We start from the raw sequence: 25,690 nt of genomic DNA on the forward strand, positions 1-25,690 counted from the left end.
GTTGGTGAAAGGTGCAATCGTTTGTACAAAATTTCCCAAACCAGGTTCATCCCTGTACGTACGTTTTTTCGTCACAGCGGAGGGTGTTTGGTACTGATGACGACATGTGACTTTTGACGGAACTTCGCTTTGCAACCGGACCTTTATATATATTATAAATTCCCTGTTTTATATATTATAAATTCCCTGTTTTATATATATTATTATATAATAATTAATAATGACGACTTTTGTCGTCATATAATAATGACGACTTTTGTCGTCACCACCCTTTGCAACTGCAGTTTTATATATATTATAAATTCCTCATTTGGTAAGTGCGAGCCGGTAGCTTAGTCGATAGAGCGCGGTTTTCCGATCATCAATCGCGGGGTTATTGGTTTGAGCCCGAGCTTGTAACCCACGACATTTTTTTTGTCAGAACGAAGGGGGTGGGAGGATTGATGACGACATATAACTTTTGACCTTCACCACCCTTGTAACCGGAAGTTTGTAAATATTATGAATTCCATCTTTAATCAGGGCGAGCCGGTAGCCTAGTCGGTAGAGTGCCGTTCTCAGATGATCAATTTCGGGGTTGGTGGTTCGAGCCCATTTATTTTATTTTTCGTCAGAGCGGAGGGGAGTTGGGTACTGATGACGAAACGTGACTATTGACGTCACCACCCTTTGCAACCGGGTTTTATATACATGTACATGGTTGTTTAGCGCCCTCTACGATACTTTTGCGATGTACGCAGGTATTATAATATTTTTTTTCGCCTAGATTTAGCGTGTAGTGTGATAGCTGAGTCGATGGTGTCTTTATATTTCACCGCGGGTTCGTGGGTTCGAGTCACCGTTTTGTTCCCGAATTCGTTTACTTTTCTAATCTGAGGCTTCAGAAAAAAATTTTCAAAGGGAAATAAAGTCCGAATTTCATTACATTCGAATTTTAGTTCCTTTTTTTCTAATTTTATAATTTCTACACATGTTTTTGGAGAAGTAAAGTCCAAAACGCCATAGCGTACACCCATATACGAATGCTGTTTGGAAAAAAAGTCGCTGCCCGTAGGCCTGCTTGAGAGGTCTGGTTGCATTTTGATTTTCCTGTAATAATGTACAACATATTTATATCCCCAGTAAAGCATTTACAATTTTGAGCTACGAATATCAACAGTTTACCAAGAATCAGTCGATCACGATGAACCGTCGAGATTCGTGGAGAAATTGATTTTCTAAGAATGCACTACGGTTTCAGGACGGATAGCCTCGACTCTCCTATACGGTTTCTCTACGAATACACCCCAGTTTGTCAAGACACGGACAAAGCGAGGATATTCGTAGTACAACCTTAGCAGAACCCTGGCACATCCGGGCATATCCGTAGGACATTCGAAGCACATTCGTAGAGATTTTTATCATGAATGAGCTACAAATCTCCAAAAATGTTTACGAATAGCCACGAATAATTAATATGACAGACACCAAATTATAATTGCTGTCCTATGTCCAAGTAATCCTAGCAGTCTATACGGTCTGAAGTCGGCTGCCCTATTTGGTTTGTCTCTTCCTCACCTTTCTTCTCTTTGTGGGTCTCCAAGTCCCTCTGTATATCTTGCTTTTTGCTTTTAAAGGAAAGGGGGGCGTGCGCCACCACGCCCCCCACGCCCCCTGGATCCACCCCTGTAATTACAACGTTACGTAAATACCACGGTGGTTCTGATGAAACAGACAGTTACACACACCTTTCGCCTTGGTCGGACACCTGGTTATATTTATCATCAAAACCAATCTTCAATATACAGGAGAACAACACTGGCAAAAGGAATCCCCATAGAAACCACGTCAAGCGGCGATTAATTTAACGTTCATGTTTAACAATTGGCTCATCAAATAAAACGGAACCAGTTTAATGTAAATCAGTATCAAACTAGGCCTTAGTCAGCATGGAAAGAAGCAGAGAACATGGGCAGAAATAAAAAATACCAAAGACCCCTCCCCTCCGAATAAACCCAAATAATAAATGCACCTAAAAAAGAAAGCATAGCTGATTAATGAGGTACTGCTCCAAGTTCAATTATTTACTTGTATTAAGCCGAGTACAATTGGCCTCCATGGCTTCCACAACGTCCATTGGCAGCATCAATTCCCACATAGAGTTACCAAGACCTAGATTACAATGTGGTTTCAAGATAAGAGCTACGCAAGCGGTCTGAAACTATGACGGTATATTGAAAAACCGGACTCGTGGTGACTGTAAACTCAAGAGGCCCCCTAGAATGGAGAAACCATTGTGCACGTTATTGTACAAAGTAACTTCCCCCATGACTGATTATCTCAACAATAGCTAGCTAGTACAATGGTTTGGCTAATGAAGGGGGGCCTCCGTGATGGACATGATAGCGTGCCCCGATTGGTCTAAAGGCTATTGTGTGCATGCCATAACTACGTTGAGACTGGTAACTTTTTCGCCATCAGTCGGAGACACCTCTTGTAGATGGTAATGATGATAAAGTCCGCCAATTCCACCAGCGTAATCAGACTCATACCGCATAGTAGGCCCAGGTAGCCGCCTACATCACCTGCCAAAAAAAATATACTACCATCGGTCAGTATTGACCTAACATGTTTATCATATGGCGTGAATTAATGTTGACCTCTGGGGATGGTGGTTGAAAATCCTGATTTTGTTCGTAGAGTTGGTAACATTTGCCCTGTTTACTATTTAAACTACTAAGTTAATATCCGCGCATTATGCATGCTTCACGTCAATTCATAGCGATATGCATAAGTAACTTTAATAAAGTTCCTTTGATTTAATCAGTTTCCTTTCAAGACTACATGCTAATGGGAGCAGCGGCTTAGCCAGCGGGGGTGTGGGGGATGCACGTCCCTTCCTAAAAAAAAATCGTCGTGTCCCACAGTGTCCCCCTTCTGCAAAGCTGTTGGTCCTATATGTGACCATGGTTAACGGGTTTAATATAAATTGCCCTCCCCCTCTGAATAAGAAGCCGTCATTTTATGCTTATTTTGTTGATTGCACTTCACAAAAGCAACACGAAAATCTACGGTCACCCCTGAAAACGGGAAGAGACGTGATGCCTTACGACATATGGTCAATTATAGGGAGTTAGTAAAAGTACAAAATAATTCTGTGCTCGACTCACTTTGAACGTTTTGGAAAGTGTAGGCCTTTTGTTGCTCGATGCCCATGTACATTATTTCTTCGAAATATATGTACGCATCCAGAAAGTTTTCCCTGAACAAATGAAGCAATTTATTCACGTTTTAGAGCTTTATAAAATACACAAAACAAGAAACGAAGGCAAACCTTACGATCATACGATTTTTGCATAGTTGTGTACGAACATTGACGTTATGGAAGGCGAAGTCTTCATAAATGTGTCTTAGCGTTAACGGTCAGGTATAAAAATGCTAAAATGACTGTCACATCATTTCGTCAATTAAAAACTGTCGTGTGCGTCATTTGTATCACAGTATCACAAAGTCGTGACACTGGGCATGGCCTAGCTCATTACAAGAACTGTAAGACATAGTATTTAACTTTTGAACACATTATAATTATGTATTAAATTCATCATACTATATTTGAACATGACGGCTACTACTTAGATCAATTATGAGACCTGAGGTACTCGTCTGATCAGGGAACCAGACTATTGCAGTATAATAATATACCTTTAAAGTCCCTGTTGACCCGAAATTCGTGTTCTGTTTGACCTAAAAATTGTTTGGATAAAAAATATTCTCGGTAAACAAAACACATTTTCCTAGGTTTCTGGGTTAAAATGACCAGAAAATGATCCCGAAATGGTCATTTATACCATCGTTTGACCATGAAAACTTTTAGGCCAAATATAACCCGGATTGAGGGTCCTTTGGACCCGGAAGATTTAAGAGTGTACCTGATGAAATCCTCAGACATGTTGGAATCTCTTCGCAGCTCTTTCAAGAGATGTTTAGCTGGCCAGAAGGCAAGCGACACCTTGCTGTCGTATGTCGTTGTCTTGCAGGCCATGGGACAGTTGCACCGTTCGCCGTGTGATAGAAATTCCTCTGTTCGATCGATACAATAAAACACCAGTTAAGCAAAATGCTTTGGTAGTAAAACAATCATTTTATTGAAACTACTTTAGAATTATACATATTGAACATGTAATTGCAATTAATGTTTCACTATCAGGACCGGGGGTTTGCCCTGTGAACTTTTGTAATGGCCCAGGAACGCGTTGGCCGATCAGCATGAACTTTGTAGAGTTTAAAGTGTTATCGGAAGTAGGCATGGTGTGATATTGATGGTTACCATGATAACCTTTTCAAAGGCACTAATAATAATATAGTTTGGCAAATTGTGTATTAAGCACGTAAAAGTAAATTGTTGTGGGCCAAACCATGTTTTCTCTGTCCGAACATACAAGGATCTACTTTAGACTAAAACTCAATGTATTTTTTAAGCCAAAATCGATTTTAACATTCAACAGTGCATCCACTATGAGCGGTAACAATGTAGAAGGAGGCCCTTTATTTTTCAGGAAGTCCTTTATTTAAGCTATTTTAAGGAATTAATGGCGAATTTGGGTTAGTTTTATACTCTGCGCCAAAGTCCACCGCAAAAATAGGCTATTTTTGAGTAAATGAGGTCGCTGTGAGGGCATTTTCGAGACATACACTTGGTGGCGCATGTTATTGTTATGTCTAGTGATCGTGTGGCAATGATAGACCTTTCTGCGCTTGGTTGGCAAACTGCATTTTTGCCAACCACGGCCTGCAAAACTATGGAAGGTCCAACACTACAAAAATGACGAAAGAGTTATTACAGATCACCAAAGTATTATTTGACACTTGAAAATACAACATTTACTACAAAGCTATTAAATAATTCCTACACATGCCTTTTAAATATGTGTTGATGGCGTTATGAGGATTTTTGGGGAAAAAATATGTTGCCAACCACGGCTTCAATGTATGCGCTTACGGCAGCCCATACAAAATGGCGCCAATGTTTACAAACAAAAGAAAGGCCTATTTGTATCTTACCTTCGTAGACGTACGCGCATTTTACCAACTCCTCTATGGTGCATATGTCTACAGAACCTGTACAAATGCGAGGTAAATGCCTAAAATATGTCGGTTTCAAGAAGACAGCTTTTAGCCAAATACATTGTTGTTATACATGCATTGTCGTTATACATGTACTTAGAAACATTTGTTTTAATGTTGCATGTCTTTCACACCCTGACACTGGTTTACGTGCATGAATTAAAAGGTCATGCCCTGAAGTCGATTCAAAATTGAATATGTCCCTTCCGGGCCACCGAAGGCCCAGCACACGGTTACACCATGGAATGGTAGCCGGGTTTTATCTCTTGGCCGAATACATGAATAATACAAAATAAAGATGTTAACCAACAATAATAGTTGACAAGGCGTTAATTAGATCGTTACGTACAATATTGAGTCATGAGCATCGGTATTGAAAATGTCAGGGTTTGTTTATGTGCAGCGTGTGTGCATGAGAAGTAAAAAATAGATGTTGTCACAATGTGCTAACTGAGACAACATTTATTAAATCCTGAAACTCTCCAGTTTAATTAAGTCTTTACCTGGCCATCTGATGTCTCGACAGCCGCATTTATCGATGACGTAACGAGCCCTGCACTCAAACTGACACGCAGGAACGGAGTACTTATAGTTGAACTCTTTCAAGGAGGCTTCTGTGCAGTTTGACTCGTATGGTGCCTTCAAACTTGTTACCTAAAGAGAATGAAACAAGTTGGGAGCGAAGGGACATAGTGTCTCCAGCAGTCAGATGGTGTCTATCCTCCCCTCCACACCGACACCCCCCCCCCGACCCCCGCCCCACAGTCTGGATACCGGACAAAGACATTTTCAATATTTCACTATTTCTGATAAATCTTTTTCTGATAATTTTTTTTTTTGTGCGGCTCAATGATAATTATCCATTGGTTACTGAACGTACCGTCTGCTGACGAACAGCCACTGAATTCTCGAAACCAGGCGTGATGGAGAAAGCAAACTCCTTGACGATAGGAAACTCACCCTGGGGGTGCAGTAACACCTGACAGAAGAGCCAAACATCTTATTATAATTCGCCAAATTTGCTCTCGTATTCCCATTTCCATTCCGTGATTATAATCTTATCACTTTTGAAGATTGAATAACGAATAATGCCGGTCAGATGTGTTTAAAAGTCAGGCAAATACACTTCGCCAAAAAAAACCCCAGTTTGATGACAAGTTATAGATAACATGAACAGTTAGTATCTAAAAGTTTCTACGATTTTTTCAGATACATGTATTACATATGCCTATGTCGACTCTCACAGCACTTTTATGATTTGGCCTAATCGCAGTATCCATTTTTACGTCCGTCTTCTAGGACGAAATTCCACTCTTTAATTCGCTTAGGTTCCCAATCGTGATGGTTTTGTCCGACGTGTATTTGCGCCCTACATTTACAACCTTAAGAAAAAGTTGAATTTCGACTCTCGGGACGGTTTCACCGAGTGATACGAAACCATTGAAAGCTTACTCAGCATTAACGCGTATAATGTCTATCTGATCACAGTGAGTGTTGTACCTTCATCCCAGCAGCCGTGCTCTCTCCGAACGTGTACAGATCCTGCTGGATGTTTAACCTCATGTACAAGCCGTTCCTGCTGCCCGGGTTCCGCACCGTCAACACCCCTCGCTCTCCGGCAGGCACATCGTTGAACGTGTGACAGAGGCCGTAGTCTGTGAGACGCCGAGTGAAGTTCAGATGCGAGCAAGACTCTGTCCCCCACTGGCATTCCAACAGCATGTCTTCGATGCGATGAGCCGCTTGTAAGGTCACGTCAGTCAGGTTGTCTCCTTGGTCTGTGGAGGGAAACAGCTTGGCGTTTGTGAGGTCCACGCTAGTGTTACTACGCGCACCCGTCCTACTGAAAACCTGTGGGTTGCAAACCAGTAATATGAATTATCGTTCAACAAAATGAACGGAATATCACTTCCGCAAACTTCCCACTAATTGGATTGACCTGAAATATGTACGAATCGACCAAATTTGATGGATTCGTGTTTCCATCATCGGCGGGACCTCACTCAAAGGCAAATGAGGAAGGTCCTGCAGCAGAGGGGGCTGTACAGATCATGATCAGCCGTAAATTTATCCTACAGCCGATCGCCATTTGGGACAAAGAATGATCCGTCCATTCACTGCAAAATAGAGCAACTCCCAAGTCCGATTTCATCTAAAATCTTTCCCAGTACAAGTTCAGATCTGGGGCCTTTCATTTCTTCAAACCCTCAATTGTATAAGGTCCAAATAACTCTTCATTAATAAAGAAATGGTTATTAAACTATTGTGATTTGGTCGGCGTAATCAATTTACCTGAGATAGTTTACAAGTGCGAAAGTGGCGTATCAAGCGGGGAGCAGGAAATTCCTAACCCAGGCGACAGTTTGTCATTAAAATCATTATAAAAAAACAGGAAATGAGAGCACCACCACCTCATAATCGCTAATAATCGTAAATCTGTATCTTATAGCTTACGTATATGACATCTGTAAGCCCACTTTCCATATCGACGTTAAGCTTATACAGACAGTGCACAGACAGTGAGCAGAACCGTCAATCCTCTGCGGGATAGTCCGCGTTGTCGCATTTTCAGAAGAATTGTTTCCATATGTCTGCGTTGCAGTTTGGGTCGTGTTTGATTCTTATGTCGATATGAGCACTAGGCCTTTAACTGGATGCAATTTAATAGCTCTGTTATGCTACGAATCAAAGGGGAAGGTAGGAGGTTTGATGATATGGTCAGTTTAGAACATTTTGTATTCGCTAGCGCTGGTTGCACAGGATGGTTATCACAAGTGCAGATTTCTGCAGTTAGCAGAGCCGTGACATTGGGCTCTTGACACGAACCTGCTTGAGGAGCTGGAGGGTGTGCGGTTCCAATGCGTCTCTACGGAACTGGTTGATGTTGCATATCGTGACGGCAGGGAAGGTGATGCTGGGTACGTAGTTTACGGAGATGGAGCTGGTCTCTGGATACTGGTACATCAGGAGGAAGGCTCGAATGACGTTGATGATCAGCCAAGTTGTCATACCGAGGACCACGGCCAACCATATCAGTCTGGAATATAAAATGTGTTTGTTGTATCTTTTCCATTTAACAATATTCCTCAAAAACAATTGTATACACAGAGTCTCTCTGTCCGTGCTATAATAAGACAGATGTAGCAGTTCATACGTTTGCCTTTCTTGTTCTTCAAGTAGTCTATTACGATTGTCATAAGTTACACACCACCACAATAGAAAACAAATGCCGATTTGACTTCGGAAAACAGTCGGATTTCTATTTCTAGTTAGGTCTATGGGGAATGGGAATCTTGTCGAATTGTAAAACGAAGAACTGAAGAAGATAAAAACCAAAAACAAATCAGTCATAAAGTGTGTGTTAACCTACATGTCCAAGTACTCTAAACAGTATAATTTTCAAGCCCAACGCAGAGCCCACGTTAAGTATTTAAAGCCGGCATCAGTCTGTGAGCATCTTTCAAAAGTGAAAATTTACACAATCCCGCATTCTCGGGTAGTAATCAGAGACTTAAAAGCCTAGTCCTAGTCTGTTAGAATGAAAGGGTTTGGAACAAAATGTCATGGCTGAAACGGGAGCTCAGACTAATTCGTCTGAATAAAATTCACTCTAAACGTCTTGTCCTTAGTTTCGGCTGGAAATATATTTCACTATATGGAAATGAGAGACTTTGCGGCGTATCACGAAACTACAATGTTTACCTCGAACATCTAAAACCATCATTATTATTCAGTCACGAGACAGGGACATTGGTGCACAATATGATTGAATGTTCATTTGATGATAAAAGTATGAAATTTGGCACACAGTCAGAGTATGTCATGGAAAAGATATTTGGCTGTAGGGCTACCGCAGATTTGTCCTTTTAAACAAATCATGGAATAACAAGCAAAGGCCGCCATTTAGAAAATTTGGAAAATTGCTTGGTTTTCTTTCTTTTTTTCAATGGACAAGTTTGCGATGGCCCTATAGCCAAACATCTTTTCCATGACATATTCTGTTTGCCAAATGTCATATTTTATCATCAAACTTAAAAATCTTATCACCAACCTGCTGTACTGATTATGAATGTTAGGAATACAACGGGTATATTCCTTGTTAAAAAATATTGTTTTAAGCCACCATCCTTTCGTGCCTAAAATGAACAGAAACAAAGCTTTGCAACTGTTGTTCCAACTTTAAACCTTATTCTACCGACCTGCGAATGCCGTGGTATGTGTTGTTGGTGACATATCGCAGACCGTGAAAGGTGGTCTGATCTCCGAACTCTTTAAAATCGGCCGCTAGATGGTTGCGGTTCCCGTCGTCTGCCATTGATGAATTCACCTGTTCCTTGCTGCTAGGCAGGGTGAACGTCGTGTTTCTGAATGACATGGTTGTAGTACTAAAACGCCTCTATATTTCTTTATCCAGTTTTTTTTTATGGTTACATAAAGCTGTATACTCCATAGACCCACTGCCGCTGAAACTGTATTGTCTTGTCCACCTGTACCGCTTTACCTTTTGTTGCCGCTCGGCATGACTAATTGATTGTTTTACAATTGCGGGTATAGTGGGGCGCTGTGCATGTAATTAGAAGAAGCCCTGAGCCTATTATCGGGATTAATTGTGGATTACAACGAGGTGAGAAAGCTACTTCAAAGGAGATTTAACGTTCAATGAACCCGTTCATGTTATTATTGCTTTCCTTCATCTAAAGCCCGCCACACAGACGAGAGCTACATGCGGCCGGGGCAAAAAAAGTTATTCGAGGCCGTCAGCTCATAATGAAAACACATAATTCGTGTTTGTTGGTCGCCTGATTAAAAAAAATGGGGACAAAAGCCAGCAAGTTTTAGAAGAATACGATGAGTCAGTTGGCAAATCAAGAATGGGGTGGGGTGGGGGCTAATCATAGTTGGTTTGAAAAGCTTGACATTTGACTAGTGACTGAATTATTTATACTGACTTGTGATGAGTTGTGATGACCTTATTTCAACGAAATGTTTTATGTCACCACTGACATATTTTGCCGTACAAAACGTGAGATTCCAATGAAATTATCCGACATTACATTACAAACCCAAATGTCGGGACTATTGTTTTAGTGAAAATCTACATGTAGTACTTTTAAAATACAGGATATTATTATTATTATTATTATTATTTATGTGACACTATCAACTTTTGTCAAATGATATATCTGTGACTCGGATCCTTGAGTTCTGCAGTTTATTTTCTGTGAAGATAAAAGAGATACAAAAACACGTCTTACTCAAGTCTTCACAACACAAAGATAATAAAGAAAGAAAGTTATAAAGGTAATGCAATAACTTGATAAATATATTACAGTAGATCAAAAGTATACTAATTATAAACGGGAATAATACTATTCACAAAATCTTTAAATGTTTTGTATCTTCTCGCCAAAAGTATTATGGTCGCCATCCTGGCTTTGTGGTTTGCTTGAACCAGAAGATTGCTCAAAATACTTAATCAATTTACGGGATTTAATATAAATACTAGTCTCAATCCTATCTTAGACTAGAAATTCAGTATGCCAACTAGTCCACCGATATCAAAGATCCACTAAAGAATGGTTATATACGGCAGTGACAAAGTCATCAATTCCAAACACTATTAAGGGAATAAATCTTACCGAATATCACCAAAATGAAAAGATAAATCTACCATAGATGGATGTATTGATAAGGTAAACATAATACAATAAAATAAACTTATTAAAAGAGACTGAAATTGGTCATTACCTGTGAAGATGAAGAGATACAAAAACACGTCTTACTCAAGTCTTCACAAGACAAAGATAATGATGAAGCGCGCGAAATATTCGACAGGGTGTGACTGTGAGGGCGCTTCCTAATTAGCATAAACAATACAAGTTACGTAATGGTACGGCACTACTATGTCTTAATGGGGGTGTCCTTCTTTCTGCATCACAATTTACTATACCCGTGACATTTATTTGACCTCAACAAAGAATTACAAACAGTGATACAAAACCAAACAAACATTACACAAAAGTGGTTGAAAACGCACAACAAAAGGATATGGAAGCCCAATATATAGGCCTTGTTTTAGTACAAACATCATTTAAATCACGTATGTACTTTTCAAGTTCAAGTTATAATACGGCTTTTCAACATAACTACCGTTTTAAAGTAATGTCTTTAAGGATCACCAAAAAATAAGTGTTCTTTCAGCAAAACGAAAACAAAATCACATAAGGATGTGTGTGAATTGTTTTCGTTTTGCTGAAAGAACGCGCACCGTTTTTGATAAGGGCCTATGTTCGTCGTACAAACTTGCATCCGTCTTCGAATTCTTTCCTTAAATGATGACATAAGGTGCGACGGAGTCAAAGTCGTCTGACCTTTCCTTTCAGGGATACCGGAAGGTCATAGTCTGGTTAACTCAAGATATAGAAATGAGCCTCAGATCAAAACGAACCATGATTTCTTCAAAACGTCTATGTGGTGTTAATAAAAACCCGGTAAGAACTTGGACCCTGGTCAGAAGATGTTATAATTTATGTGACTTCATCATGACGTCATCATGTATCAGATTACGAGCGTTTTAAGGCCAAAGTTTGAAAAAAAAGATATTTTGAAGTATATATTTGAAATTAATTACAGTATCGTGTTCTCTTTTCGTGAGGCGGTGCAATAAATATTGAATTTAACTTGAAAAGGGGAGCATTATACTACAGAAAATGATTGTAAAGGAAGTGCTGAGTGAGGAATGCCTTACGTTAATAACAGCATTTTGACGTCATCGTTCAAAAGGGCTCACACTGCAGGCGGCTGTAATTGTTTTAATTTACCATTAGTCAAACATTATTCTAAATTACCCCTACTTAGACCTATTTTTAGGATAACCGCCTTTTTTTTGCAAGGCTTCAAAATCATGTTATCGGACCGCAAGTTATTATAGGGAGAATATGAAATGATCATAACTTATTAATTGTTTTGATATGAGTCACACACTTTTAACTGTTTAAGAAGAAATTGTACGAAAGCAAGAAAAAGAAGTGTTCTATGTTCTATCAGATAAGCTTCACAGTTTAAAAAAAAAGTCTTATGATTGTAAAGATTGTTTAGTAATTAAAGTAAGGGGTGGCCCCCAAAATGTTGTGCAAGCAGATATGCTTATCGCTAAATTCGTCTTATCAGTGAAAACGTCATAGAAACCCATTCGTGCAAAACAGAGCTGTAACATATTTTACTCAACCCGTGACTGATTATTTGAACAATAGCTAGCACAATGGTTTCTCCATTGAAGGGGGCCTTCGTGATGGAAGTGCAGTGTGCCCGGATCGGTCTGAAGGCTACTGCGTGTCGAAACCACGTTTCTAGGCTGGTTCCGTTTTGGCCATCAGTCTGCGACATCTTTTGTAGATGGTAATGATGATAAAGTCCGCCCATTCCACCAGCGTAATCAGACTCATACCGCATAGTAGGCCCAGGTAGCCCCCTACATCACCTGTAAAAGATTATCATCATCGGTCAGTAATGACCTAACATTTTGTGTACCTATATGGCATAAATTAGTGTTGATCTCTATTAGGATGATGGCTGAAATCATGTTTTTTTTCATTAGGATAGGTACCATTATTTGCTACTTCACTATCGAAATCTATACGTACATAACTTGCCCAAGAAGCTCCACGTCAATTAATAAGCGATATGCATAACTAATCTACATTAATAGAGTGACACGGGTTCATTTTGTTCGTTTAGTTTCCTTCGACGATCAATTTAATTATTTGTTCAGTCGTAACAATAGGCACAGCGGCGTATCCAAGGGGCGTTAAAAACTCACGACCCCTCCCCCCCGAAAAAAACAGGACTAAAATGTTTAGTCCTGTAAGTGACCATGGTCAAAGGGGTCTACAAGAATTGTGCGCCCCACCCCCCCCCCCCCCTACTGCAGCATCTACCCCCACTCGCCCCTTCCCTTTTATGGCAAGAATCCTGTCTATAAGCTGCTGATTAACAGGCCGTCTTTTAACACTAATTTTGTTTCTGCACTGGACACAAATCCACAAAAATATGGGGTCCTCCCAAAAAGCGGGAAAACACGTGATGCCTGACCATGTAACAGTGTTGTAGGACTTGAGTCAGCACTAGGACCCCAGTCGGACTCGTTTCGTGACTGGGACTCGACTCAAGTCACGCTAGACGAAACACGGCGCCGCTGAAAATCGAATCCAAGTGCTGCGCACGCACGCCTAGGGCCTGCACGACGAGCACCAGGGCCTGGTGCCATGCCAAAAAGTGTCCCGTATTAAAAGGACAACACATTTTGGGTCTGAACAATTAGCATGTAGACAAACAAGGAATACTATACACTGGGATTTACGTAAATGACAGAATGGATGACTGAAAAATATTCTGGAAAAAAAAAGATTCGATTTGTGAACAACAGGAACAAGTGACTCATGACCCCGATTCGAAGCTTGTGACTCCATCGAGACTCGGACTCGGACTCGAGGTTCCACGGTGACTCCATCGCGACTCGGACTCGGACTCGAGGCTTGTGACTCGGGACTCGGACTCGACGTTGGTGACTCGACAACAACACTGCCATATAAGTTCCATATCATGAGTCAGGGAAGAAAGCAAAAACAATTGTGTGCTCGATACTACTCACTTTGGACGTTTGTGAAAGTGTAGGCCTGTTGTTGCTCGATGTTCATGTACATTATTTCTTCGAAATATATGTACACATCCAGGAAGTTATCCCTGAAACGAAATTAATTAAACAATTTAACCAAGTTGTCCATGTTTATAATAATGTTATAAAATATAAACTAGAAGTGGGACGAGGCAAACCAGACAATAATTTGAATTTTCCACAGCTTGCGAAAATTGACGTTATGGTGGACTGAAACTTCAAAAAGGTGTCTTTGATATTTTAGGAACGTAAACGTCAGGTATACAGTTGTGTACACGAATGTCACATCAATTATGTCAATCAAAGACAGCTACGTGCGATGTGGCTTTGCATTTTATAATCTGTAACACTTATGTAACTTGCGAATACTCAATTTTACAATAAAATGTATTATTATTAGTTGAGGGTGATGGCTATGTGACCTACAATGCATTACAAGACGTCAAGCAATGTCAGGAAACCAGACTATTCACGTATGTTCCTACGCTCTTAACAGTCCAAGGCCAGACACAGGCCCAGATTAGGTGTTTTGTAGGTCCTAGGCACCAGTGTCCTATAGGCTCTACTATACTCCGCCCCAGGCACCAATTTCATGTTGAAAGCAAACCAAGCAAGTGTGGTTGGTCTAAATGCCTGTCGTCATCGTTAATCAGAACCACACACGTACATGGTGTACAGTGGTGAATTTACCAAATTACTTCGACTAATAATTCCCCCATTGGTCACCCAGCGAGTGCGGCACTCCTTTAGGAAACCCAGGACCGGTGGGGTTGACCCGATGGGCGGGAATGTACTGCGTAATGTACATGACTCATAACTGTATCCTCGATTAACCAACACGTGGACAGACAGGACACTACGGACAGGACAAGATAAACTATGATGTGACCTCCTATATCATCACTCAATCACTGCTGTTTTAACCTCCTTGTAATCTTCCGTTAATGCTGTACCCTCAAATAATCAACTAATTGGAATGCAATCGCCTCTGCAATGATAGCACTAGCTCCGTAGCCACCAGCTGTTAGTGCGCTTCCCGGTTTGAATCCTCCCTTTTTATAGCATCCAGGCTACCAGTGCCTCTCCCTTGGGTCGCAAAGGTAAGTTAACCTCTTTCCACTTCTACACGGACCAGAACTGAGTACCCAGAAACGAATCCCAAGTTTCCTCATCGGAATCCCACCGTGGTCTCACGTAAGTATTTCCAACAGTAGCCCCCGCACAATCGAGGTAGCGCACACTGTAGCAGCTCCTATTACCCGAGCTCAGCACTTAACACGTCCGTCCGTCCCAGACGACATCTAAACTCCAACTGACCGCCGCTGATTGCTGAATGGTTTTCCGCACTCAGTAATGCGCTAGCGCCCTCTATAGCTAAACATTGCTTAGTGACTTGCGCCTGCACGCGCTCGCACCGCACAGTAAATCTCGATCATTTGCGTTACAGTACCTACATGTGCATGCAGCAGTGTCAGTTGGTGAAAATAATGAGCGAAACGTTATTTTATTTTTCAAAACGTTTCTTGTGTGTGGAAAAGCATTGCAGCCACTAGTGAGGACCTCTAAACCAAATGTCCTCACTGTGCAGGTAGCGAAGACCTTGTGTGGACTTCCCCATATCCACACAAGGTTTCCCCTTTTCTGAAAAACAGTTTATGAGGTATGTTTGTTGTGAGGGTTATTAGTCACCAAAAAAAAGAGAGGAACAGTCAAGAAAATTATCATCAACATCAAAGCCAGCTCGAAAGAGTGTCCACAGAGCGAGTAAAAAAAGCAATTTATAAACGAAAACAAAGAAATGTTCACTCTTTGTTTGGTCCATGTGTGTGTCTGTGGGTGCAAAATGTTTTATGGCACTCTGCGCACTTTTTTGTATGCCCTCAAATAGTTCGTAGGCCAGTGTATTTTACGAAGGTCCCAGACACAGTGCCGACTGTTCCTATTGGACAATAATAACAATAATGATAATAATCCGTGCCAGGTCAGATTTCATACCGAACCCGCGTTCTATTATTTTCTGAGTCAAATAACACATGTCTCGGTGGGAATTTCAGCATTGCCATCCAGGTTTTTGGGTCAAATCTTCACCGTTTTCACGAAGAGCCACATATGTGGATTTTGAAGAAAAGCGTTTTCGAGATAATCGCAAAAGAAGTTTCTCATAATTTATAACTGCAAAAAATACCACTTTGCAACAACTTTGTGCAGCAAGGGAACCATCACACGATTCTACGAGAGCTGAATTTTTACATGAGCCTAGTAATAAGACCTAATATAGCAGTTAATTAGTGAAAATTAATTAGTAAAGATATGTGGCTCTTCGTGAAAACGCAAATTCAGGTTTCCGACATATTGGCCCTTTCTGTTCTACGTGTATTTCCATAGGCGCGCGTGAGCACGCGCGCACAGCTGAAAATGTAACAAAGATATGTGGCTCTTCGTGAAAACGCAAATCTCATTTGACCTACTTTTACGTATTTCCGTGCAATGGGTTTTGTAAGCGTTCACAGGGCCAAAATGTATGTGGCTCTTCGTGAAAACTCAAAATGCATTTATCGCGATGTCTGCCCCTTGCAACATTAATGTTACTTGGAAATTAATGATGTTTTGCTTACAGAAACATGTCAACATGGTTAAGTACATTGTTTTAAAGCAAAATATTGAAAAAAAGGTGTAATTTTGGACATATGTGGCTCTTCGTGAAAACGGTGACGAAATGGCCTACCTAGCAAGTGATACAGAGAAATGCCATTTGGCCTGAAAAGTGCCATTTTTGTGCATAAAAATATTTAGCCAAATAGAAACCAGATTTCGGGTCAAAATCTGACCAGGGATAATTTGGAAAGTACCTGATGAAATCCTCAGACATGTTGGAATCTCTCCGCATCTCTTCCAAGAGATGTTTGGCTGGCCAGGCGGCAAGCGACACCTTGCTGTCGTATGTCGTTGTCTTGCAGGCCATGGGACAGTGGCACTTTTCGCCGCGTGCTAGAAATTCCGCTGTCCGATAAATAATACAAATGAGTCACTATGAAGATTTTGGTTGGAAGGTCAACCATCCATTAACATTACCTAAAAACTACATATACACTAATTTAAGCCAATTAGTTTAACCCTATGTAGGACCGTGGGCAGAATGTTCCCCATATGAACTTCTTGTAGTAGCTCCGGAACCCTTTGCTCGATGGGCTTGAACGCTTGTGGCTTTTCCTCACTTGTATCGGCCGTTAATATGTTGCCAAAACAAATATTGTAGGATGTCCATGGTTGCCATGATTATCATAAAGTTTGGCTTGTTTGTGGGTCAACAACATATCAACTTTGGACTAAAAGTCACTGTGACGTGGCAAATGTAAATGCATGACGGGAATACAATATGGCTGCCATTTGTGCGAAAGCCTCTTTAAATTCACATATTTTGTACAAAAATGTACCGTTGTGTTGGTGTGCATTTCAAAATTGCAGAGAATTTAAAACACTTTAATTGTACTGTATTAGTGCCCATTTGGTTGAAACTCTCACTTGGAAACAAAATCACGAAAAAACGATGATTTGGAACCAAAACGTGGGTATAGCGCCCACTAGTGTTGACTTCGGGTGTCAAGAGTTGTTTATTGGATAAACACTGACTTAAATAGTTTGTATACCACACGTGAAAGGATTTAAATGGGCAAAATAAAAGTAAAGCGCCCTCTTGTTGTCACCGCAGCGCAACCAGATGACGTCATATTATAGATTACCGGCCGACTCCTGCCAACTTTTAGGAAACTTGGCCATATTATATGGAAATTAGGATTTTAGCATAAATAAGGCATAATTGAGGCACTTTCCCTTTATTGTTCAACGCACGATTTCAGATGAAAACTATCATTCTCGATTCTTCCAGGTGTATTTCTGTTTGTGATACTGTGCGTAGACAAAAATGAATCTTAAAATAAGCAATTTTGGTCGAATGAGGGCGCTGCGATGGCATTCTTGAGGCCAACACGTGGTGGCGCACTTAATTGCTTATGTTGCAAACCGTGTCTTACCTTCATAGACGTAGGAGCAAGTTGTCAACTTCTCTATGGTGCATATGTCTCCAGAACCTGAACAAACGGGAGTCAAATATGTCAGTTTCAAGAAGACAGCTTTCAGCAAAATGTCACATGCTTACACTATTTAGCAATATTTTGCAATCACCATTTCATTCATATTCCAGTTTGAAACGTGGGCATAATTCGTCACCGTTTTCACGAAGGGACGGGCATGTGGATTTTGAATAAAAGCGTTTTCGAGATAATCGCAAGAGAAGTTTCTCCTTTCTTAAAACTGCAAAAACTACTACTTTCCAACAATTTTATGCAATAAGGAACCATTCACATGATTCTCACCGGCTTTACGTACAATAATTCAAAGATCAAGTAATGCTGTGAAAATAATGCAAGATCATATCCTTCCAAGCTTCCGGGCCACTTATACACACAGTTACATTTCTCAAATGCAAGCCCTTCTTTACGTAATAACGTTTATACCCATAGCAATGACGATATATCTATAATAGCGACAAGGCACAAATTAATTCTACAATGAAGCCATGAGCTTAACATTTCAAGGAAAAAGAAAAGCTGCTAGTAAACAAAAACCAAAATAATAGCTCTTGTTGCTATGCGTTTGCTAAGATAAAATATATTTGTACATCATCAAAAACTTGCCAGTTGAGCCTCTCGTTAAAGACTTTACCTGGCCATCTGATGTCTCGACAGCCACATTTATCGATGACGTAACGCGCCTTGCACTCAAGCTGACAAGCAGGAACGGAGTACTTAAAGGGAAACTCTTTCAAGGAGCCGTCTGTGCAATTCGACTTGTATGGTTCCTTCAAGCTCGTTACCTAAAATGAGAAAATTATTTCAGCACATACAGTATATGGGCTCCGTGCGCCAACGAAGAGGGCGCGTTCTTACCACTTCTGGCCGAGTTCCACCGATTGATGCAATAAATTGAAGATGCAGATAATATTGGAAACTGGGACAAATGCAGAAATTATTGCATGACCTGTTCTTACTTATTTTGTTTTTTTTGTGCTTTGAACATGTCTTTGGTTAGCAGCTCTGTTCTTTTTCTTACAGGTTGCTGGTGTAGTGTTTTTAGATAATCAATTCGTAGTTATCAATTCATCCTAATTTTTAGTTAAGTGTTACTCTTTTATTGCCAACTTCGATTGTTGAAGCTTTTCCCATTATTGTATTATGCGACTTTACTTAGTTAATCTCATGATTACTCAATCTGCGCTTCATGCTATAGCTTTTCCTGGTACATACATGTACACACCAACATAAAATGTGCATGTACAGTGTGTATTGTTTCGCACAAAATGACCTCTCAAATAACAAAGCAGGGTCGGATCCATAAATATTTGCAGGGGGGGGGGGTCATCAGCAAATCAATGCTGAAATGTAAGATCGAATTAAAACAAACATGTTTCTCGTCCGGGGTTTTTGAAAAAAAGAGGAAGCGGGGCTTTTTTTTTTCTATTTTCTATTTTTTTTTCAAGATGGCCGCCATTTTAAAATTTCCTGCAACCGTTGGTGTTCCACTGTTCAAAGACACTTTTAAAATGAAAGACAAGTTGGACAAGAGAACTCTTGGTCCTCGCCTGCAAAGGTTGTTAACCAAATACATTCTTAGACGAATTGGCCATTTGACATTGAAGATTACCAGATCATTGTTTTTAGGTGTTAGTACTGTTTCATTTATGTATATATTTTTTTTATTTCTGAGAAATCAAGGAGACCAAGATGCATCACTAAATTGCTCCATTTCTTAAGAAGTAATTCTTACTTCAACTATACATCCTGTTTCCCAGTACAGCCCCGTGTGAAGTTCTTCATGCAATTAAAGAGGTTGCTTATACTACGCTGCATCAGGAGTCCTGTTTATTACGTCACGATTTACTATGTTTTATTTGCTGCCCCCAACGACGACTCTTACACAAATTGCACGTTTAGGTCGAAACAGGACCTGAAAAACATCTCTTAAAAGTACCTTTTGTACTCATTTCATGACAAACACAACGGTCGTTTTTATTTCATCACACCTTTAAGGCTACATATGCCCGAAAAATGACGGAAATGTCTTCGAGCATTCCACAACCTCCTTAATCAGTACAGTCAGTCATAGTATCCAGTAATTCCTGCACATTCAAATTGTTGTGGAATAAAGTGCAGTGCAGGTTACAATCCTAAACTAACGAAGTCTGTAGCATGTATTGACTTACTATTTCCCAACCCTATACTTACAGTCTGCTGTCGAACACCCACTGAGTTCTCGAAACCTGGCGCTAGCGAGAAGGCAAACTCCTTGATGATAGGATACTCACCCTGGGGGTGTAGTAACACCTGACGGAAGAGCAAAACATAATTCGCCAAATTTGCTGGCTCATTCCCAATTCCCTAAGTTCTAATGATTAGTTATGTAAATAGTGAAAATGTATCCAGATTTGGAGGTTTTTCGCAAAACTGTGCAGCACAGGTGTTTGCACAAATCCTGATTTGTTTCCAATACGTGTACTATGTATACCAAGGAAAAAGAAAGAATCTGACAGCATTCCACTCCTCAACTTGTCTTAATTATACATTGCAGTGGCGAGTCAAGTATTTATGGAAGGGTTGGAGGAGGGGTTGTGGGCGAAACCTGAACATTATCATGTTGCAGCCATTTGAGTTTTCTCTCATACAAATCAATCTAACCAAAGCGAGGCTGGAAGAAAAAATAGTCTGGTTCCTTTTTGCACAAAAACATTATCATTCAGTATTGTTATTGGATACAAGGAGCATGACTGAAAGAGTGGCAGCATGATAAAGCTCTATATACGCACATGAGGGTGCAATCGTCTGTCTTTGAAGTGATATAATACCAGTTGATAACAGGGGAAGCAGGGACAAAAGGCAATGCGTGCCTCAGGAAAAAAGGGGGAGCTGGGCTACTGATTACGCATCGTTTTTCTATCAATACTTATCTGCACTTTAGATGTGCATACGTATGGAAAATATTGCAATTTTGTATCAACGAATTCATAAAAGGTTTATTCATGCCTATCCGGGCAACATATGCCTGCAAGCAGGATTTTCAGTCGGATGGGAGATGGGGGGGGGGGGAACGCACGCCTGCGCCACTGCTGGCTATAAACCACTGCCCTCCTACTCAGTGTTAGGCCCCAAAAAAGAAAATAATCCGTCTCTGGTCAGATCGAAGTTTCGGAATTGATGCGGCGACGCGGTTTTTGTGTGTGTGTGTGTGATTTTTTTTTCAAGCTTGAATTGTACAGACGAGGTGGGTACTATTTTGCTTTTTTGTGTTCTCATTATACATTGGTGTCCTCCATAATTTGCCTTTGTGCCCTTTATCATTTGCCTTGGTGCAATTTCCCCATTCCTTGGTGCTCCTTGGTACAAAGATTTGAGGAGGTGTGGCAATAGAGGGCGCTGTTGTAGCTTCCGTGTTAATTTGAAGAAACCAGAGACCGAGTATTTTTTTTGGCCTTAATGCATATAATTTATCTGATCACAGTGCATGTTGTACCTTCATTCCAGCTGCCGTGCTCTCCCCGAACGTGTACAGATCCTGCTGGATGTTCAACCTCATGTACAAACCGTTCCTGATGCCCGGGTTCCGCACCGATAACACCCCTCGCTCTCCGGCAGGCAAGTCGTTGAACGTGTCACAGACACCGAAGTCTGTGAGACGCCGAGTGAAGTTCAGATGCGAGCAGGGCTCGGTCCCCCACTGGCATTTCATCAGCATGTCTTCGATTTTGTGAGCCACCGCCATGTTGACTTCAGTCACGTTGGCTTGGTCTGTTGAGGGGAACAGCTTGGCGTCTGCGAGATCCACGCTCATGTTCCCCTGCGCCTCCGAAGGCTGGAAGATCTGAGGGTTACCGATTATTATGCACATGGTTAGTAACCAAAAAAGTGGTCTAATGAGAAATGTATGGTTCGCTCCATTTAAAAAAATTTACATTGGGATAACCAGTATTAGGGATGACTAGTAACTGTCAAACTAGGACCATTCAACATAAACATCACAAAATTCAGTTTTCCACCGATGATCATGTACCATTTAAAAATATTGAAAGTAGGACGTCTTCCTGCCCTCAGGAAGAAAGGAAATGTGCACAGGAAGACTCACAAAAATCATCATGATTATTTCAGACAAAAAAATTGTCATATTTCAGATACATAATCTGTCAGGAAGAATAATGTTTCAGTTTTGGCAAAAAAAGCTCCTGTATTTGAATGCGTGTGTGCAATACCTGGTTCACATTGAGCTCAATAGCTTCAAATATCATTCCACGGACAGCTTTAAAACTTGAGTCATTTAATGAAATAGTCATGACCTCTCATAGCATATGTATCGATTTCAGTACATTTACTGGGTTTTTTTTTTCAAATTAGTGGAAGACCATTCTTGTTTAGTGTATGTTTAGTTGGTGCGTCATATTTAATTGCTTTTCAGGGGAAATCAATCCATTATTCGAGGTCACTCTCCTTTCTACTCAGCCTCAAGAACCTAATATTAAACACCTCCATTTCAATGGATTGGCGTAAAAAGATTGAAGACATCAGAGTAAATCTTTATTTATACTCCCTCCCCGCTTTTCGGGGAGGGGGTGTGGGTGTTAAGATAACGATCAACTCTCAAACTGGTCCTGCAGCCGATCACCAACCAGGAACAATGATCCGTACGTACACTCAATTGCACAACTCAGCAATTTCATTTCGTGGCCAATTTCATTCCACATTTCGCGCAAGTACAATACCTACATGACTCATTATTGTAAACTGAAGAGTGAAATAGATAATCGAAAATTGCGGTTTGGTAGCGACACAATGACGTCCCACTTTGCTTACATGTACACTTTCTTTTGGGAACCTGACAGCAGCTCCCTTCCAAGTTCCCATAGAACACTGTAAACAACGCATGGCGTTATCATGTCTAGGCCTAATTTATGCTAACAGACCCCTTGCAACAGACGTCACAACTGAGGGCATGTCTTTGTTTTCCTGTGATAGCCATTTGATAGCCATGGGGAGACATCTTGTACTTTCAATTTAAAAAACCGCCCTAGTGAGGGCGCACTGTGAAATGGGTCTATAACCTGCTTGAGTAACTGAAGGGTGTGTGGGTTCAATACGTTCCTACGGAACTGGTTGATGTTGCATATCGTGACGGCAGGGAAGGTGATGCTGGGTACGTAGTTGACGGAGATGGAGCTGGTCTCTGGATACTGGTACATCAGGAGGAAGGCTCGAAAGACGTTGAATATCAGCCAACTTGTCATAACGAGGACCACGGCCAACCATATCAGTCTGGAATATAAAATGCGTTTGTTGTATTAGTTTGGTTTAACAATTCATCGAAGTCGACAGTCGCTGTGTGGACATGCTCAAATATAACAGGTATACCAGTTCTTTCGTTTGCTTATCTTCAATTAGCCCCCTTACACTAATTGTCATGAATCACGACACCACACATACGCATGCCGGTAGACTACAAAAAAGAGACATATTTGATCAGGCATTTAAAGCGACTCTAGGTCCTGAAACAGCCCAATTGGGCTACAAAACGCGCTTCGAACGAGATGATGTTAATCGGAAAGAACATTTGAAATTAGGATTTAAGCATCCATACAACTATCCTTTAAAAACTGAGAACGACAAGAAAACCGTATTCGTACTGCGTCGTGTCCGATGCAAACAATCGTGTTTTTTTTTTCGTCTTTTCTCGGGGACGGTAAGACATATTAGGTTAGTTCCCTTTCAACCAGATGTTTGAAATAGGCTAAGTAAACAATCCAAAACATGAAATTTTGGGGGATTTCCGGACCTAGTGCTCCTTTAATTAGCGTCAACAGCTGAATACATCTGAAAATAAACAAGGTCTACTCAGGTCTATTGAGAGTGTTAAACCAAACAGATACAACAAACGCAAAAAAAGAATGATAAATCAGAATACTTTATGTTGTATAGCAGTCAAGTGTATACCCCGAGAGTATATCTTCCAAGCCAATCACCAGAGCGTATCTCAAGCCAGTTTCATTCAGTGAACATTTCCCAATGAGTGGGAACTTTACTCCATACTGTAGCAAACTGACACCGCAGTGTAACGCTACTGTCTTCATGTGAGAGAGATCAGGAGTTAGTTTATGTTTTCCAGGCTATTTTAAAACGTTTATCATTCGAATTCACCTTTTCTTATAATCACATTTGTCCATCAATATCGACTTAGTGCACTTTCAATGTTTAATTTCGTCTTTTGTCAGCCAATTTCAAATTCAGTTCAACCAAATTCAAACAATGAGCAAATTTTTCTTCCCGGGGTATTCAATTTTGTCTCGTTTACACCAAAACTTATTCAGAAATCAAATTCGTCTAGTGGATCTATATAAAACCAATTCAATCTCTGAATGCTGCAATTCGACTACAGCTTAGACAAAATGTATCCGTAACGACTAATACTCTCGACCCGGTGACGAAAGAGGATGACCAAACTTACAAATCATGAATGCTTAATTAATACATTAGTTTGTTAAATGCGTGTGATTTAAAAAAAAAGAGTTGGTGAATTTGAATAAAAAAAAAATGTTTTAAAACAGTCGGGAAAACCTATATTACTGAATTGGTAACTCATTAAACATTGGGGAGTATGATAAATTGAACAAAAGATCAATCTAACGTTTTGTCACTACTTTTTATCACTATTTTTTTTGAAAGAAGAGAGACGCTGCAGTCGTGTTACAAACTTACAACACAGCTCCAACCTTACTATCGTTGTCATCAAGTTTAGGTGTACAACTTGGGTCAACATTTTTGTCTTATAAAATATCATCACTCTTTTAAAGAGGAGCGTCACATTCGTCTATAAAACAGTTATGTTACGAAATGATATTAATTGGATAGAGCGTTTAAAAATAGAAAATACACGTTCCAACAAAAATATCTTTGGAATCTCAAACAAACTTGCGAAACCGCAACAACGAATCTCGGGATCAAATTAAATATTCTAAATAAGATAAATAGGCATTCCAACACATACATTCTGCGGCAATTTCAGAACGGTATGCCCCTGTTACCACTTCTCATGGGTGTCTGAAATTAACAATAAACGTTTTGCACCTGTTCTACCATAATTGTAAAGATCATTGTCACCGACCTGCGAACGCCGTGGTAGGTGTTGTTGGTAACATAGCGCAGACCGTGAAAGGTCGTCTGATCTCCAAACTTTTTAAAATCGGCCGCTAGATGGTTGCGGTTCCCGTCGTCTGCCATTGATGAATTCACCTTATCCCCGGTGCTAGAGATTGTGAAAATCTTGTTTTCGACTGACATTACGGACGTCTAGTGTTATGAACGGATGTTCTAGTACTAAAAGACGGTCATTGATCTTAAGCAAGATTTATGAAGTTAAATTAAGCCTGTTTATTTTGTCCATGCTCTGTACGACTGCCACTGAAAGCGTAAAATTGTGTCTACCGGTATCATTTGATGTTTATTTGCTTTCCGCTCGACCAATTTTACAATTGCGGGTACAGAGCTGTGCATCGTGTCAAAGATGTTATATAAGAAGCACTGACCATGCTATCGGGATTTAGTGTGGACTGCATCACGACAAGGCTATACGTGAGAGACGTTTGACTTGGAGTGAACCCGTTTATGTTGCACTGCATCGAGCTATTCATAATTGGGTGTGTACAGACTAACTGTGAGACGTCATCTCTAATAAAAACAACCGTACTCAATGTCGAATTGACCGGATCAATGTCGAATTTGTATAGAATATCTGTTTTGTGTACATTTTGTATGATGAAATTTGGCTTATGAGAGATCTGAATTTCAAAATTATGTTGAATAAGTTTTTCACTGTCATCAT

General features: G+C 40.4%; 1 protein-coding gene across 4 annotated transcripts; it reads right to left on the reverse strand.

Annotated features, from left to right (window-relative positions):
- Positions 1 to 1,728: 1,728 nt before the first annotated feature.
- Positions 1,729 to 25,302, reverse strand: LOC119736048 (acid-sensing ion channel 4-A-like). 4 transcript variants are annotated; one of them, XM_038210049.1, is made up of 9 exons: positions 24,974 to 25,286; positions 7,930 to 8,140; positions 6,604 to 6,954; positions 5,984 to 6,082; positions 5,607 to 5,757; positions 5,041 to 5,097; positions 3,909 to 4,059; positions 3,150 to 3,241; positions 1,729 to 2,564 (listed from the first exon to the last, which is right to left on the reverse strand). In XM_038210049.1, exons 1-9 carry the CDS (start codon positions 25,147 to 25,149, stop codon positions 2,428 to 2,430), a joined length of 1,425 nt encoding a protein of 474 aa, XP_038065977.1. In that variant the 5' UTR covers positions 25,150 to 25,286; the 3' UTR covers positions 1,729 to 2,427. The 4 variants fall into 4 exon arrangements, with proteins under 4 accessions (XP_038065977.1, XP_038065976.1, XP_038065979.1 ...); XM_038210048.1 differs by lacking the exon at positions 24,974 to 25,286 and adding an exon at positions 9,303 to 9,753; XM_038210050.1 differs by lacking the exons at positions 1,729 to 2,564; positions 3,150 to 3,241; positions 3,909 to 4,059; ... (3 more) ...; positions 6,604 to 6,954; positions 7,930 to 8,140 and adding exons at positions 10,308 to 12,583; positions 13,754 to 13,845; positions 16,627 to 16,777; ... (3 more) ...; positions 21,341 to 21,688; positions 22,920 to 23,130 and having other exon boundaries at positions 24,974 to 25,302.
- Positions 25,303 to 25,690: the final 388 nt, after the last annotated feature.

The sequence above is a fragment of the Patiria miniata genome, unplaced genomic scaffold, assembly GCF_015706575.1.
Source record: "Patiria miniata isolate m_02_andy unplaced genomic scaffold, ASM1570657v1 HiC_scaffold_29, whole genome shotgun sequence".
In the NCBI taxonomy this organism is placed as follows: Eukaryota; Metazoa; Echinodermata; class Asteroidea; order Valvatida; family Asterinidae; genus Patiria; species Patiria miniata.